The sequence below is a fragment of the Paracoccidioides lutzii genome, assembly GCF_000150705.2.
Source record: "Paracoccidioides lutzii Pb01 unplaced genomic scaffold supercont2.9, whole genome shotgun sequence".
NCBI classification, from domain to species: Eukaryota; Fungi; Ascomycota; class Eurotiomycetes; order Onygenales; family Ajellomycetaceae; genus Paracoccidioides; species Paracoccidioides lutzii.
This window is the reverse complement of record NW_015440955.1, coordinates 712790-728594: the sequence shown is the minus strand read 5'-3', so window position 1 is coordinate 728594 and position 15805 is coordinate 712790. Positions and strand designations below refer to the sequence as shown.

The 15805-nt window shown below is 46.1% G+C and overlaps 8 protein-coding genes across 8 annotated transcripts; 5 read left to right on the top strand and 3 right to left on the bottom strand.

Moving 5' to 3' along the window:
* Nucleotides 1-57: 57 nt before the first annotated feature.
* PAAG_03890 (DUF866 domain-containing protein) lies at nucleotides 58-2161 on the bottom strand (the record flags this gene model as incomplete). The annotated part of the gene is made up of 8 exons (XM_015845094.1): nucleotides 58-127; nucleotides 326-481; nucleotides 644-681; nucleotides 1254-1370; nucleotides 1481-1600; nucleotides 1806-1871; nucleotides 2005-2087; nucleotides 2155-2161. The coding sequence occupies 8 exons, from the start codon at nucleotides 2159-2161 to the stop codon at nucleotides 58-60; spliced, it is 657 nt and encodes a 218-aa protein (XP_015702183.1).
* Nucleotides 2162-2948: 787 nt separating this feature from the next.
* Nucleotides 2949-4100, top strand: PAAG_03889 (hypothetical protein; the record flags this gene model as incomplete). Its single annotated transcript, XM_002794250.2, has 4 exons — nucleotides 2949-3253; nucleotides 3347-3444; nucleotides 3507-3863; nucleotides 3931-4100. 4 exons carry the CDS (start codon nucleotides 2949-2951, stop codon nucleotides 4098-4100), a joined length of 930 nt encoding a protein of 309 aa, XP_002794296.1.
* Nucleotides 4101-4678: 578 nt separating this feature from the next.
* PAAG_03888 (hypothetical protein) lies at nucleotides 4679-5744 on the top strand (the record flags this gene model as incomplete). Its single annotated transcript, XM_002794249.2, has 3 exons — nucleotides 4679-4783; nucleotides 5363-5425; nucleotides 5526-5744. 3 exons carry the CDS (start codon nucleotides 4679-4681, stop codon nucleotides 5742-5744), a joined length of 387 nt encoding a protein of 128 aa, XP_002794295.2.
* A 1223-nt stretch (nucleotides 5745-6967) lies between these two features.
* Nucleotides 6968-7963, bottom strand: PAAG_03887 (GTP-binding protein RHO4; the record flags this gene model as incomplete). Its single annotated transcript, XM_002794248.1, has 3 exons — nucleotides 6968-7315; nucleotides 7387-7590; nucleotides 7664-7963. The coding sequence occupies 3 exons, from the start codon at nucleotides 7961-7963 to the stop codon at nucleotides 6968-6970; spliced, it is 852 nt and encodes a 283-aa protein (XP_002794294.1).
* Nucleotides 7964-9074: 1111 nt separating this feature from the next.
* PAAG_03886 (sphingosine-1-phosphate phosphohydrolase) lies at nucleotides 9075-11115 on the top strand (the record flags this gene model as incomplete). Its single annotated transcript, XM_015845093.1, has 5 exons — nucleotides 9075-9126; nucleotides 9227-9443; nucleotides 9562-10332; nucleotides 10452-10981; nucleotides 11051-11115. 5 exons carry the CDS (start codon nucleotides 9075-9077, stop codon nucleotides 11113-11115), a joined length of 1635 nt encoding a protein of 544 aa, XP_015702182.1.
* Nucleotides 11116-11702: 587 nt separating this feature from the next.
* On the top strand, nucleotides 11703-12710 carry PAAG_11767 (hypothetical protein; the record flags this gene model as incomplete). Its single annotated transcript, XM_002794246.2, has 1 exon — nucleotides 11703-12710. One exon carries the CDS (start codon nucleotides 11703-11705, stop codon nucleotides 12708-12710), a length of 1008 nt encoding a protein of 335 aa, XP_002794292.2.
* Nucleotides 12711-13355: 645 nt separating this feature from the next.
* PAAG_11766 (hypothetical protein) lies at nucleotides 13356-14111 on the top strand (the record flags this gene model as incomplete). Its single annotated transcript, XM_015847354.1, has 1 exon — nucleotides 13356-14111. The coding sequence occupies one exon, from the start codon at nucleotides 13356-13358 to the stop codon at nucleotides 14109-14111; it is 756 nt and encodes a 251-aa protein (XP_015703045.1).
* A 167-nt stretch (nucleotides 14112-14278) lies between these two features.
* Nucleotides 14279-14671, bottom strand: PAAG_11765 (hypothetical protein; the record flags this gene model as incomplete). Its single annotated transcript, XM_015847353.1, has 2 exons — nucleotides 14279-14517; nucleotides 14599-14671. 2 exons carry the CDS (start codon nucleotides 14669-14671, stop codon nucleotides 14279-14281), a joined length of 312 nt encoding a protein of 103 aa, XP_015703044.1.
* Between the last annotated feature and the right edge of the window lie 1134 nt (nucleotides 14672-15805).

Here is a 15805-nt window from a genome sequence, read left to right as displayed (position 1 = left end):
ATATTGCGTTTTTTTCGTATACATATTTCCTTTTGTAGATAATTGTACACTTTGTCTTTAATCGGCCATCTGTACATCATTCATCTTCACATCTTTCGCAGCCGATATCCAAAGGACATTATTACACCTAAACGACGATAAGACGGTCGAGAGTTAGTGCACAATATCCAATTAAAAACACATCGCTTTAAAAAGAAGAGCAGAAAAGAAAGAATGAAACCGTGGGGAAAAGTTGCAGCCCCAGAGCACCACAACAAATAAACAAATCCAAATCCAACTAAAAACAATACGATACCAAGCAATGAAAGAAAATAGATAGACTAACCGTATCAGAACTTGTCCCAAACTCCCCGTGCTCTTCCCATCGATAAATTCCTCCGTATTCGACAGCTGGATATTCATATACGAATCGACACTGATAAGTTGGCCCTTGTACTCTGTATGTCCCCATTTTAGGCGCACGACGATATCCTCACTGATTCTGTATGGAGGTGAGAGATAAAAGGAAAATTGGTTAGAAACTGGGTACGATACGAAGAATGGCACAGAGGTGAGGGAGAGGGAACTTGGGAGGGCGGAAAGTTGGTTTGGTTGGGTTGGGCTGTTTCAGGAATGGGAAAAGCAAGGACTCTAAGATGCCTACAGAGATTGCAGAAATGGCCGCGGGTTCATAGGTATGAACTGTACATGCGTACGCAATATGTGTTAGCATTGCCGTGACAGGAAGCAGTGGGGAGATGGGTGAGGGATTGCTGTGAGGTTTGCTTGGTGCTCTGGACGCACATTCATTGTGATATTATTATGTGTTATATCATCTGGCGAAATATCAAAAATATGGATGGGGGACAGAGTCGCGCGGCGGACGGCGGAGGCGGAATATACTATCGGTGCGATGATATGGATGGTGACCGTTGATGTTGACCGTTGGTTGTTTGCCATGAAATCTGCGGTTAATTTTGGGGTTAATTTTGCCAATTTGGGCGGTGTGGAAGATCAACCAATCACCCAACTTATTTCCACAGGGTTCAACAAGATTTCCTCATCCACACTTGTCTATTTAAGCCATGTCAAATCATGTAAATATAGGGAATAACATTGCATTCAGCTTTACAGCGTATATCAATTCAAGTCATATAGTATCTTCTTACCCATTGTCACCTTTAGAGAGGCTAAATTATACTGTGCAAAACCGCGATACCCTTTCACCTTTTCTCTCGACTAAACCCTCAAGCCCTGCGAATTTCCCAACTCACTTCCTTGATACTAACCTCCTCGCCCATCTTCTCGTCATAATCATACCACTCCCCGTCGGTGAGATCGATGCCTGAAAAATTCGTTGATGATTCAATCCCCTTCGCTTCCCAGTCTCCCTATCCATAGCAGACGCGGTTAACCGCTGCGGACCACGCCAAATAAGGCACGAATTTTGGATAAAGAATTCGACTTGCAAAGAGAAATGATATCAACAAGTGTAACTCACATCAGCCTTAAATTCCGTAAATTCGAGCCCTCGGCAATCGAACTCAATGACCTTTTGCCCTTTGTTTTTCGATTGTTCGTATGAGGCTGGCGCAGCTGCGATTGAAGCAGAATGTGTCCTCTTTTATTCGATCATGATATCAGTATAAAATATTTGCCAATTTTACTTCCGTGGCTGGGAATGTGACTTTCTAGAAGAAAGGAAAATCCCGACTTCATCCCAAGTAACATGAAGAATGTCTGGCTATTGTGTAGAAAGATGCCGTCATCCCTTAGCAGTAACAATGCGGGGGCATCGAGATGGGGTAGCCAACTTCGCAACTCACCGTACATAATCTGCATTTCCACACAAAATTTGCCTCACCCCGGCTTCCAGGGATCTCATGTTGCTCCTGTAGTCAAAACATAAATCAGCCATCTGAAGCAGATTGACGCATACAACGGTCGAAACAATACGAAACCCCGAGAGCTACACGCCCAGATGAAAAAATATGCGAAAAGAGAACAAGCTATCAAGATACTTACAAATCGATTAAAGCTCACCCAGTTAGGATGAATCTCCCGACACAACGTGCATTGCACCTTAAACGAGTAAAAGTATGGATTCTCTTCCGTGTCCGTAGGACGGAGATCAGTGACACTGTTTTTTCTTAAATTTTGAGTTAGTAATCCAACTTCGCATTGTGCCTATTCGTAGCATATAAACATCTTCTATAGATAAACAGTATGAAAATTGGTTCTGGGTTCGGGAAGTTGGTCTCAAAAATCAACCAATATTGGATTTGGAATAGGGATGGTGGGGTATAGAGTGGAAGATGTCAAGAAGTCTGCGAACAACTAGGCCCCGTCACAGGGAAAGAAACGAGTAGTTGAAAATATTACTTGCCCTGACAGCTCTGCAGAAAGAACAAGAGAATACATCTAATCAAATTTGGCGGAATCTCTGGGTTATTCTGGTTTAAAGGTTTGGTCGGGATTGTTGTGGTTTATGTCATTTGGCGGGGTGGAAATATCGTGTGCCTCAGGACAGGATTAGTTATCTATTATGCTTCCTGATAAACTAGTTATTTCACACAAGTTAACTATGGTTGCAATATGTTTACAGCGACCCACATTGAGGAAAGAGACTGATGATTTGCTTTAAGATAGACCATTCAGTTTATTCTACTATCTTTTCTATATTTGGTTTTGGACTTATTTTCTATAGATATATCAGGGATTGCTCAATTCCCAAGCAGCAAAGAGGTTGAGGAGGGTCTTGACATGTGACGGATGGTCTTGGCTGAGAACAAACATCTCCACTCCCCCTTATTTTATTATTCCGCATCATTCCACCTCTTCCTTTATCCATGGATCCAATCCAGTGTCATTCTTAATAGGCTCGCGGATGGCAACAGGATAGCATCTCCAAAAGCCGTACCTCTTCCCCCTCCAAACAATGCACCGGGAGGTCAATGATACCTATCCCCATGGTGTCTACCGTCTATCTTCGCCGGAGAATCATCCCCCTCGCCATCACCCTTCTCTTTGCTGTGCTTGTTCTCTATTTGCTCCCAAATCATGACTACATATATGAACAACCCAAACCAGGGTTATCATCCGATGGTCATGATCAGCAGGTAGCCGTGGTGGTTGCTGGCCTGCGCGCTTCAAATACAAAATGGTTGCGGAAGTCGTTTCCCCACTGGGACACGCATATCTATATCGCGAATGATGAGTCATCCAAGCTGCGCATCCCGAAGAACAAAGGGAGAGAGGCAATGGTCTATTTGACGTCAGTAGCAAATCAGCCTACCCGAACGACTTTTAAAAATTAAATCTCATTCAATTTATTTAAACATATTAATTTACTTATCTTCCCCCGTAGTCACATAATTGATCACTATGACGATTACCGCGACGACGCGGCTATTCTTTTCCTCCACGCGGACCAGGACCAATGGCACAACGATGACGAGAAATACGGTACGTTCATATCTAAATGGTGGAAAAAGGAATAATCTAACAAAAACATCAACCCCTCCAAGATGGCAAACGAATGCTCCAGCGCTTCAGTATCCCTCACCTGGTACGGGAAGGCTATGTAAATATGCGTTGTCACCCGTACCCTGGTTGCACGACGGGTCTAGACCTGACCACGTCCCCTGCAGGTGAAAACAGCGAGTCCGCGACAATCGCCGGCTTCCTGCAAAATTTCGCAACTCTTTTCCCAAACTCTACGCTGCCAAATCAGATTGCGGTGGGATGTTGCGCGCAGTTCGGGGTTACGGCAGGCACAATACGGCAGAACTCCAGGGAGAGATATGTGCTGTTGCGGCAGTGGCTGCTTGATACGGCGCTGAGTGATCATATTAGTGGGAGGCTGATGGAGTATATGTGGCATAGTATGATTTCCCTCCTTCCTGTTCTTTTTGTGATACTCCCTGCTGATAAGTTATATGATTCGCGTAGTCCTATTTGGGAAGCCTGCGCGACATTGTCCTGATCCGCAACAGTGTTATTGCGAAGTCTATGGGCGATGTAATCTGAAGTGCGTTAATGGGGATTGTGGAGTGTATATTTACCCTTTTGGCGCTGGTCGTTCATGGTTCAATCGGATTAAGGATTATCTTGGGATATAGATGCATAAACATTGGGGTTGTTCTTTCTCTTTTCTTTTTATTTATATTCAATTCCATGGATACCTTGGGATCATGGTGTTGAAGGACCACTGGATATTGCGCATAAAAATAGGCTATGGCCGGACCCTCCGTCCTCAGATCCGCACAAATTATTAGGGGGAAAATATATATATAATTTCCAACCCAGAGGGTTATCCCTCATGTATGGATATTGACATAGATCAAATAACTTTAAAGATATATAACAATAATGGATCATATCAGAAGTTAGATACATATATTTTTTCATTCTCTTTGTAGGAGCCAATTTATATCTAGATTCCCCGTTAAAATTATTTACTTGGTTGTAGATAGCAGCACGGCGTTAAAATTCGTCCAAGGTTTGCAAAAACTCTCAAGACTTCAAAAACATCTCCCGGCTCCCTAATTCTTATGAAACTTCAAGATTAAATAAATTAGACAAACCCTTCCATGGCCCTTCAATTCGTCTACCTCTGTACATCTTAACCTCCTCACCACCAGCAAAGGCGGTCCAAAATAGCAAATAGGATTATCCCTGCACCTGGAAGGGTAGCAAGATGTCATCGTCTACCGCAGGTCAACCGTCCCAGCCACAGTCTTCCACCAACTCGCCCACGTACTTCGAGCAGCAGCGGGAGGAACTGGTGAGGGAGATTGCGCTGGTGAGGACCTCTAAACCTTTTTTCCACATTCAACCGTTTTCAATCAGCTAGATCTTCTATATACCTTACACACCTTCTCTGTTACTGCTTCAGGTTTCCTCTACCACATGTGCGTGTCGGCGCGTCGTGGCATATCATGGATAACGCGTTTAAGCCTTCCTAAGATCATTGACGATGATGCATAAAGTACAGTACATACAAACATCAATGCTGGGTTGATTTCGACCCCCCTTTTTCTTCTGTTCAATTTCTTTCTGACTTCTGAATATTTCAAATCCCACTGAAATTATCTCTATTTGAAACTTTCCCTTCTCCCATTCCCTCTTCGCGTATTTGCAATTTATCGCTTGTCTTCTCCCATATGCGGCGGTGTCCGTTCTATTTCCATGGAACTTCTTGATATGACGACACCCCTCTCCTCGAGATACATTTGCGCAGAGAAGAAGCAGAGAACCCCCGAGTGATTTCTGAAGATGACTTTTTGTCTTCTTTGCCCCACAACTCCATCATTTGAAAAGTTCATGGATACAAACACTCTCCCTATCGACATTCAAAGCTAACAAATATCTCACTCCCAAGAGCCTCGAACAGGTCCTCCAAAACATCAACAGTTTAAACCGAAATCTAGAAAGCGTCATAACGGTAAGTTGATTCCCCGCGCAACACAGTACCCGTTCCCTTTCTTTCAACCGACTTTCTAAACAAAACCCCCTTTATCACATATGTATATTGCAACAAACAGGTCGGCAACGAATTCTCCTCCGTAGAGGCGCTATGGTCCCAATTCGAGACGGTGATGGGGAGCAGCAATGAGAATGAGAATGAACATGAAAGTGAAAATGCGCTACATGACGGTGGCGGCGACGGCGACGGGAAACATGACAACAACCATAATGACGAGCACGGAGATGAATGTGGTGAAAGGTGTCATGGGGATGAGGAGGATGGCAATAGGACATGAAATCCGCACCCGGCGGATGGGGCGGGATGATATTTAGCAGTGACAATGACTGATGAACTATGACCGGAGTTTGATAGACAGATCGAATTATTATTCCTTTTCTTTGTTGACTATGTGCCACTTCCCCCTGCTATCACTTCTCTTGACTCTCAAATCCCGTTCATACATGTTTCGGACACACGCTGTACCGAAATAGCATTCATTCCATGCCAGAGAAGTATGTGCAATACAGTAAAATAGCATAAAACAGGGGGGAAATCCAAGGTTGAACTCATTAAGTTTATAAAGACCAAAAAGTAAAGGAAAAAAAAGGGAGGAAAGTAAAGCAATACAATTTCCAATATGAAATTTTGTCATGTACATAATGTGCTGTGCATCTTGCATTGCTGCACATATCTCTCATATCGTATCTCTCTTATCTCATCTCCTCCCTTGCATTTCCTTCCTTTCATCATTTCCTTCCAGATGCTCATGGCGTGGGGAGGCAAATAATGGTGGGGCTCATCGCCTAGCAACTTCATGAACCAGAACTCTTGAAATGGTTGACGCACTAACAAACACACACAAAGAGGGCAAAAACCAAAATGGAGGAGAACAACAAAATACACAGTTAAAAGGCTCAAAAAAATTCAAGTTAAAAACATACTATGGTAAAAAGCGAGAATGGAGAATCAATAAAAATGAAACAATAAAATAGGACATTGGCCAATACAAAAAGCAAGGAAAAAAGAAATAAAAAACAAACAAATAGTGGAATATCATGCGTCGCAAACAGAAAGGTAAAGAAAGGAAAAAAAGGAAACGTCCATGAGAATGGAGGTATGTAGTAATAGGTAGGCTAATCAAATCCAAGGCAAACAATGACATTGCAACTGCAGTACTCCCAACAGTAAAGTAAGAGAGAGGTGAAGGTATTTTCGAAAACGCGGAAAAATAAATCACGCAAAAACGGGAGGAAACAAAGATTTATACCGAGACATAGGTGTAGTGCCATCATACATGTAAAGGCGTTAAAACGGTGAACCGGAAGCTTCGTATTCGTCGTTCTCATGAGTGTGTGTCGGAATTGTAGTTTGGGGAGGAGGGTGTTAGCATTGTCGTGAGCGTATGGTTGTCATCTTCAAATGAACCATTGTAAAGATGGAAAATTGGAATCATTAAAATCAAGTGCATGGAACAACGGAAATCACAATTTTATGATTCCCGCATCTTTCTCTTTTGCTTCACAGCAGCTTGCATGTCCGCTTCTTAGCTCTCTTGCGGCTTCCTCCTCCAATCCCAGTCCCACCATTTGGCCCGACACCGCGGCTATTCCAATCTTCTTCGATGCTCACAGCGGTGTTCACGGCGAGTTCGAAAACCTCGTCAACACCGCGCATCTCCTTGCTGCTGCACTCGACGTACGTGGCGCCCATTCGCTTGGCGACGGCCTGGCCCTGTTCCGGGGTAACGGGTGTTAGGCCTTGGGTTTTGAGGAGGTCGATGCAGGTGCGTTTGTTGCGAAGGTCGGATTTGAGGCCTACGAGGATTAGGGGAGTTGTGGGGCAGAAGTGAAGGACTTCGGGGTACCACTAACGTGTGATCAAGTTAGGATTTTAATTTTTATTTTACGTATCTTTAGTTGGCTGTCGGATGTTCTTACCTTGTCCATTACGTTTTCGAGAGATACAGGACAGTCAATTGCAAAACATACGAATAGGAGGTCTGTTTCCGGGTATGAGAGTGGACGAAGTCTGTCATATTCTTCCTGTCCGGCTGTATCCCAAAGAGCAAGCTCAACAGTCTTCCCTGAAGGCGCATGTATGGTTTGAGTAATGTAGTTTTCAAAAACAGTCGGAACGTATTTCTAAAGACAGCATGTTATAAGAAGAACCGTATAAGTTGCAGCATCAATATGTCAAATGATAACAAAAACATACCTCCGGAAAATAGCCCTGAGAATAGCTAATTAACAAACATGTCTTTCCGCACCCTCCATCGCCAACAACAACAAACTTTTTCGAGTACGAGGGGGGCTGAGTGATATTTGTAGCCTGGGACATTCGACTCGAGGCCATACTCATGTTTGTGCTGACGGTGCCATTGCTCACTCGAGTGCTCTGGCTTCTGGCATGTTTTCGGCGAGGGGTGAGAGGAGCGGGGACGGCCTTTTCGTCGAGGACGGAGGAATGGCGACGAGTGCGGCCGACGAACGTCTCTTCATATCCGCGGGTTGCCATGGTTGGGTTCACAGCCTTTGCGGGTTCTGAAAAGATTGGTTATATATATATATTGATTTGGGTGGGTGCGGAATTGAAGGAGGCAGGGGGCAGAGTGTTCTGGATCAGGAGGAAGAAGAGGAGGAAGAAGAGGAAGAGAAGGAAGAGGAGAGAGAGGAGGAGAGGAGAGCGAACGGAGTCAGACGAAGAGAGAAACGAGATAAAGCCGGGCAGGGAAGAAACTAGAGCTGAGTCTAATATTACTTAAGATCGAAGCATCTATGATGATTGATGCTGATGATGATGTTTGGTTGTGCCAAAGATATGCGATTGGGTTGGAAGTTGTCTCAGCCAGGGCCAATGTTTACATCCGCCCTGGCTGCCATGGCAACCCGCCAAAATATGCCGAACGACCAAGTTTGGAGACTCCCGTCTGGCCAACCCGAGCCAGCCCTTTGGACCAGGAGAAGTTAAGCCACTCCGTCTGTATCACGGAAAATCAATATAAATCCACTCTCCCTTCCTACACACCGTTAAATAGTCGATTACCCATTTCCCGCTGTGTATATGCTGTATTCCATCCATCCATGGATGTCTGGCTGTCTTCCCAATCCACGGCCCGCCCGCTGAGTTGTTACGGGTTCCACTACTACCCACCCCGCCCACCGGTCTACTCCGTATTCCCCCTCCGTCATTTTGTAACCGCGGCAGACGTGGAACAAACCTTTCCAGGAACGGGCCGCCTCAGGCCGCGACATGACTAAGCAGTCCTTGAACTTTAGTTACCTAGTGAACTAGTGAACTAACTAACTAACGAACTAACTCACTGACTCGCTGAAGGCGTCTTTCTTGGCAGAGCCCAATTGATCGACGGTGTCATTTTCTGAATACGGCGGCCCAGCTTCGACTTGGGGAGATAGTACAACAAGCCACCCTTTTCGCTCTATAGAATCCAATTCGATATATAATTCTTGTGACCTGCGCATCCACCGCTCCCAGTCCTGTCTGGATATCCAACTCCTAACTAACCGTCCTGAAACCTTGATGCATTGAACGACTCCCTTGATGTGCTAAGCCCTATGGCTTCCTTGTCACTTTTTTCTCCCGGCAATCGTCATCTCAGTTTCACACCATGACCAACGAAAAAGATCAACCCGATGCGGGATTACGGAGTCTAAATCATTGTACGACTGCATCTCCCATACTAGGATCATTTTGTGTTTTTTTATCATTTATTATATTCAGGTCCATTGGCTGGCAAAAAAGTGTTGACTTTGTAAATAGATCGTGAGAAGCTCCCAAAATGGCGATACATGCTGCGGACAGCCACCCTGCCCCTCGTACGGTGGGAGACGCCTTATCTCGCCTGGTTCCAGGAGAGAATTCGCACCCCTTCTCTCGACTCGTGGTTTGCAATCACCGCCAACCTCGGAACACATACCTTCTACATGATCATGCTGCCGGTTTTGTTCTGGTGCGGCTATACAGAAGTCGGTCGAGGGTTAGTCACCTGGCCCCCCATAACTCCCTGCCACATCCGGCGTAAAGAGTCATTGATGTTATGGAAAAGAAACGAAAAGAGACATATGATGAAAGCTGATATGAATGTAATACAATAGAATAGTCCAACTATTGGCCTCAGGCGTATTTTTCAGCGGCTTTCTCAAGGATCTGCTTTGTCTTCCCCGACCATTGTCTCCCCCTCTCACTCGCATAACCATGTCAGGCTCAGCGGCGCTTGAATACGGCTTCCCCTCCACGCATACCACTAATGCCGTCTCCGTCGTCGTTTACCTTCTTTACGTTTTACATTCTCCGGACTCCAGCATCAGTCCTCTGAAGAATATCATCTTCCAGACTATCCTATACATATTTGCGGCATCCATTGTTATAGGGAGACTGTACTGTGGCATGCATGGATTCTTTGACATTATCATGGGAGGCTTCCTTGGTGCGCTTTTGGGATACATACGAATTGTGTATGGTCCTTTGTATGACGAAGAGCTGTTTTCCGGTTCGATAAAAATCGTCTTTGCCGTGGTTGTAGTTATCCTTGCCTTGATTCGGATCCACCCGGAGCCTGCAGATTCGTGTCCGTGCTTCGACGATAGCGTCGCCTTTGCTGGAGTGATGATGGGAGCGGAGTTTGGGAACTGGCATTTTGCCCAGACCAGTTATCCTATGCCTAGCTCTTACCCGGGGACTATACCTTATGAACTGGCAAAAGTTGGTTGGATAAAGACCATTTTGCGGATTATTTTAGGGATTTTGATGGTTTTCTTGTGGAGGGAGATAATGAAACCGTCCCTTCATCGGGTTCTGCCACCTATATTCCGAGTTGTAGAACGGCTGGGCCTCAATCTTCCCAGAAGATTCTTCACCCTTGCATCGTATGTCTATTCCCTACTACCTACCTTTCAACTTCGACATATACCCACTAGTCCAACCACCAAAACAAGCAACCACAGCTAATCAAACCCAAAAAAAAAAAAAAAAAAACACCCCACAGCCAATATGAACACGTCCCCGACCATCTCAAAGACGACGACGTAATCCCCGACGTCTCCGAGATCCCCTCAATCCTCACATCCATCCGCCACCCGCGCCGTCGCGCGATCTCCATCGGCCCGCAATCCGAAGCCGACGCCTACGAAGCCCTCGCATACCGCGAGAAACGGCGACAAGAAAGTATCTCTTCTGACAAGGCGCGCAGCGTCAGCGGGCGACGGCTCTCACTGTTTCCGACGACGGTGAATCGTGATGGCTCTCCGGTGAGGAGGAGTCCGCGCAGGCTTGATGAGTATGAACATATGATGGGGACTGGTGGGACACCGTCGCCTGGGTATGCGGGGGTTGAAAATAGGAATTTGGAGAATGCGAATGCGAATGAGCCAAGGGATAATGCGGCTGAGTATCAGCAGCGGTTTGGGACAGGGGCTGAGGAGGAGGATGAGGATGAGGAGGAGATGTTTTCGAAGATCACGCCACCGCGGGTTAGATATGATGTTGAGGTTGTGACGAAATTGATTGTTTATTCTGGTAGGTACAAGTTCATTTTCTGACGGTGACGTTGATGATGGAGATTCTGTTACTGATAGCTGCTTCTAGGAATTGGATGGTTATCACTCGAGTTCACCCCTATTTTGTTCCAGGTTCTTGGATTGGCACCGTAGAAAGATCATCACGTATTTAGAGGATTTGGTTTACTTTGGACACACACACACTCTCTTTCCAGGCTACATGTATTGCCATATTGATGATGAGCATTGAGGTTCCCTTGTTTTGTTCATTCCTCTTATTTTACCCACTCGACATATTTCCGTTGTCAGTTCTTGGATGCGAAAGACGTGATTTCCTTTCTTTCTTCCCCTAATTACTTTTTAAAGTATGAATCGGATTTCAGTTAGATTGTATTGGAGTTTCCTGCTATGGCAGCAAATAGATAATACACAACCTGTTTGTTCTGTATCTGCCTTTGCTCTTAAACCCCGGTTGACCCCTTAATATTCTCACCACCTCCTCAGGATAACATTGCAGATAGAATCGAACTTTGAGGGCCTTGGACGGCCGAAAGTGGCAGGTCTTCGAGCTGTTTTCAGCCGCCCCCCTGGCACCGCGGATTCACACCCACGCTAATCAACACTAAACCAAATCTGGAAGTCCTCGATCGCCGCTTTTGGGTCTTTCTACATTCGCTCTTGGGTCATGTTCAGGTGGTGGCTCTATCCGTTCCCGCATTCGCGTTGTGCAATCATCATATATGGTTCCCAGCGAGCTATCTTCTCCTAACAATTCTACATTTCTGTTCCGGGTTTGCTTCCCATTGGCTGAGCTTTCGGACCACGATTGTGATATCATCGCAAAACATCCTCTAAACGACTCACTATACCGATTACAAGATCTACTTCAAGAGGCAGAACAAAATTATAATGACATCACTGACCCTCGGGACGAAATTTGCCAACAGGCGATATCGAAACTCCTTACCACCTTGATGGGAGAGAGATCCGCCTCACGAGCCGGCGATGAAAACCTTGTTTCCGATCTCGCCAGTTTATTCAAGCGCCTCCAACAAGGCCACCTCACCTACAACCACTGCCGAGCGTTGGCGCAGCTCGTCATCCAAAAAGACCTGGACGTCCATGTCTGGAACGCCGTCCTTGGTCTTATTGACACTGCCTCGCGAAGCACCCCCCCTCCCCCTCCTCATCCTACATCATCGATCCAACAGACGCCCTGGTTACGCAACACTAGCAGTTTCGTCAATTCTACAGAATATCGAAGGCACGTTGACAAAGTGCTGAAGGAGGAGCTTGGAGAGATACACGTCGACATTCCTGGATTCTTTGACACGTACTTTGGAGACATTCTACAACTCACTGCAGTTTCACAAGCAGTGTTGGCGGAGTGCGAGAAGGGAGACAGCCCGCTGTACTGTGAAGAGGAGGGCTGGAAGGGCTGGCCTGAACTTGCAGCAGAAAGAGATGTTCTGAAATGGCTGGCTAACATCATCACTGAGCTCATATGTGTAGTCAAAGCAAAAGAGCCGTCCTGGAAGATCGACCGCAGACCTCTCGCACAGCCAAGCCAGCCACTACAAGGGTCTGTCACAGAGAGAAAGCTTGATATCAGCTTTGTCAATGATATGACGGCCACAGAGGACTCCAGATGCCACTGGTCACAGGTCCTTGTGCCAGGGGAGCTGAAGAATGACCTGAAATATGACAGGAAATCTGGTGCATGGTTTGATCTTGGCAGGTATGCCTGAGAGGTCCTTGCTGTGCAGGACACTCATTGTTTTGTGCTTGGGTTCACTCTCTGTGGGCCATTCCTGTGACTATGGAACTTTGACCACCTGGGCGAGATCACGTCAGAGGAATTTAACATCAATCAGGACGGCCTTCAATTTGTGTCTGTTATTCTTGGATTTCTCTTGATGAGCCAGAAGCAACTTGGGTTTGATCCCACCATCGTCACAACCGGGACTGAATGTTATATTGAGATTGAGAAGAATGGCACAAAGGAATGGCTGATCATTGACAGGATTGTTGGATGAGCACACTGTGTTGCTGGGTGAGCCACAACCTGCTGGAAGGCATATTGTGAGACAGACAAATCATGGACACTGCTGATTGTTAAGGACTCCTGGCAGTATTCAGAACACACTGAGGAAGGAGATTTGCTGTGAGAGACAATGGTGAAGGGGGTCAAGAGTGTTGCAAGGTATTATCACCATGAGACTGTTCACATTGATGACAAGGATGATGATGTCTTAGCTATCTGAAAGGGCCTCAGTATTCCAATTTCACAAGATGAGAAGGGTGGCTTTAAGGTGACAGTGCGGTGTAGTAGGTCTCAAAGAGGACAAAAGAGCCAGGGCAGCACTGCTGGCCAGAAGTGATCCTCTGACTGCATGGACACAGCATTTCCTCCTCCCCCAAGTAAATGTACCCAGTCAAGTTCTCCATCCAAATCTGCTGGTCACTCTACCTCATTCAATCAAGTTCACCGCCGCGTCATTATCCAGGATTATGGGAAACCAATCTATGAGAGTAGCTCAAAGGCCACACTTCTCACTGGACTAGCTGGCTGTATTGAAGGATACATGTCACTCCATGATGAGGCTGGCCTCATCCAATGTGACATTTCCCCCTGCAACTTGATGGTGAATGAGGACAAGGACAATCCTTCATGGCCTGCCTTTCTGATCAACCTTGACCTGGCAATCAAGGTACAACGGGATGGGTCTTCTGGTGTACAGGGCAAGACTGGCACCAGGGCGTTCATGGCCATCAGTGTCTTGTATGGTGAAAAGCATTGTTTCATGCATGATCTGGAGTCATTCTTCTGGGTCCTGTTCTGGATATGTATTCACTATGATGGCTGTGGCAAGGGGAGCATTGTTGAAGAGTTTGACAAATGGAATTATATGAATACTGGAGAGCTGGCTCGCACAAGGAAAGGAGTGATAAGTGATGAGGGTGACTTTCTCAGACTTGCTGAAGACTATTTCACACCCTACTATCAATCCTTGATCCCCTGCGTCAACCAATTACGGCGCCTTGTCTTTCCAGACGGCGGACGGTGGAAGAAACCAAATTTCAATCTATCACAGAACATGATTGAAACACTTCAAGATGCACAACATAACTCAGATGCTGTAAACTAGTAAAGATTTTGTGTATTGATAGTGTGAATTGCTCTTTTGTTTTGTCTTTTAATATAGCATCTTTGACTGAGAAGAGATTGATTTCCTGGAAAGTCATACGAGGTGCGAGAGTGGAAATGCCCACTTCGTCCATGGTAAGGGGGGGAGGGGTTTCTGCATGTAGAAGATCAGCGGGAGAACACGGAACGGTAATTGAAGCTGGTGGGAAGCTGACCTGGAATTTCTCCAGGAGTCAATGAGACTCCACCATAATCCGCCATCCCGTCTAGCCCGTCACCTTGATCGGTGGGCGTCTCGCGGGCAGGCAGCATTGGCGGAGAAATCTGTCCACCTGCAGACTCGCTTGTGGGCTCGTGGCCTATCTCCGTCGAACCATCTACCACAATGGGGCCATCTGAAGTAGGGCCTAGGGCCTAGGTTAGCGGATCGAAACTCGTACCATGAATGAATCAAGAGACGGACCTCTACTTCTGAGAAATGGATGTACCTTTGCTGCCTCCAGCACTCTGGACTCGGGGCTTAGACACCACATCACCTCGTTTATAAACCAGCCCCCGCATATTTTTGCTCAGAGTTGGTATCCATCACAACGCTGTCGCTGTCGCTGTCAATGGAGGAGCCACTGCACTGTGGGGTAGAACCGGTGTTGCTCTCCTCATCAACTTCATAGTTGTGGGATCATTTATTTGTAGCTATGGACATCAATGTATCTGATGGGTCAGAATCATTGACATAGAAGAGACTACGCAGCGAATCCCAATCATTGCCGCCTGCATTGATATGCAAATATTGGTTCTGATACTGGATGTCTATTGCCTCCATGTTCGAGCTGGTTACTTGACTTTCAAGTATCTTATGTGGCTCCTTGTTGGCCGGCTTCTCATTCTTATCAGTTCACTTTCCGATCGCAGGTTGCTGGGCACTGGAAACGGGCGTCCGCTGAAATTTTGTGCCTGGTGCCGTGGCGTTTGGATTAAAATGAAGGAATGTCATGAGGGCGGCGATTTAGTTGGCTGAACGGAATAGGGAAATGGAGTAACAAAGCAGTGGATTTGGAAGGGTTGTAGGAGGCTCGAGTCGTTTTGGAATGGAAGGAAGATCCAGTTTTCCGGACCTTCAGGGTGGGGAAGAAACACGCTGAAATACCTTTCCAACCTTTGGAACTGATACCTCACCGAGGCCTCACAGCTGACTTATCCTAGATAGGAACTGCCAGCGGTGCAGGAATGTTGGCACGGACAGTTAAATTAAGAATCATTCATTCATTGAACTTCGTGTTCAAATGTAACTCCTAGAGGGCCTTGATGCAATGCCAGCGAAGTGAGATAGATAGCCCTGCTTTGCATCCCAGCTAACACGGTCCCAGCTGAAACCGTCCGTTGGCACAATACAAATATCCCACCCACAACATCAATGGTTGAGCTGGTGGCGAGCTGAAAGACGGGGGCAGGACAGTCATCTGCAGGGATTTGAAGATGGACCAAGGACAGAGATTTTGACACAGAGGGCAGAGCTACACAGCAATGTAGATATCATCATGAAGTGGGCAAAAATTTACATCAAATCAGACTACTGCTCACAATCTTTCTACTCCCCCACCACGTTGAATGAGCCTCATATCCTGCATGCCAAAAGCTGACCAGATCCCAGTAAATTAAAAAGGGAAATTGTGTGTCGCCTGTTATCTTGTGATA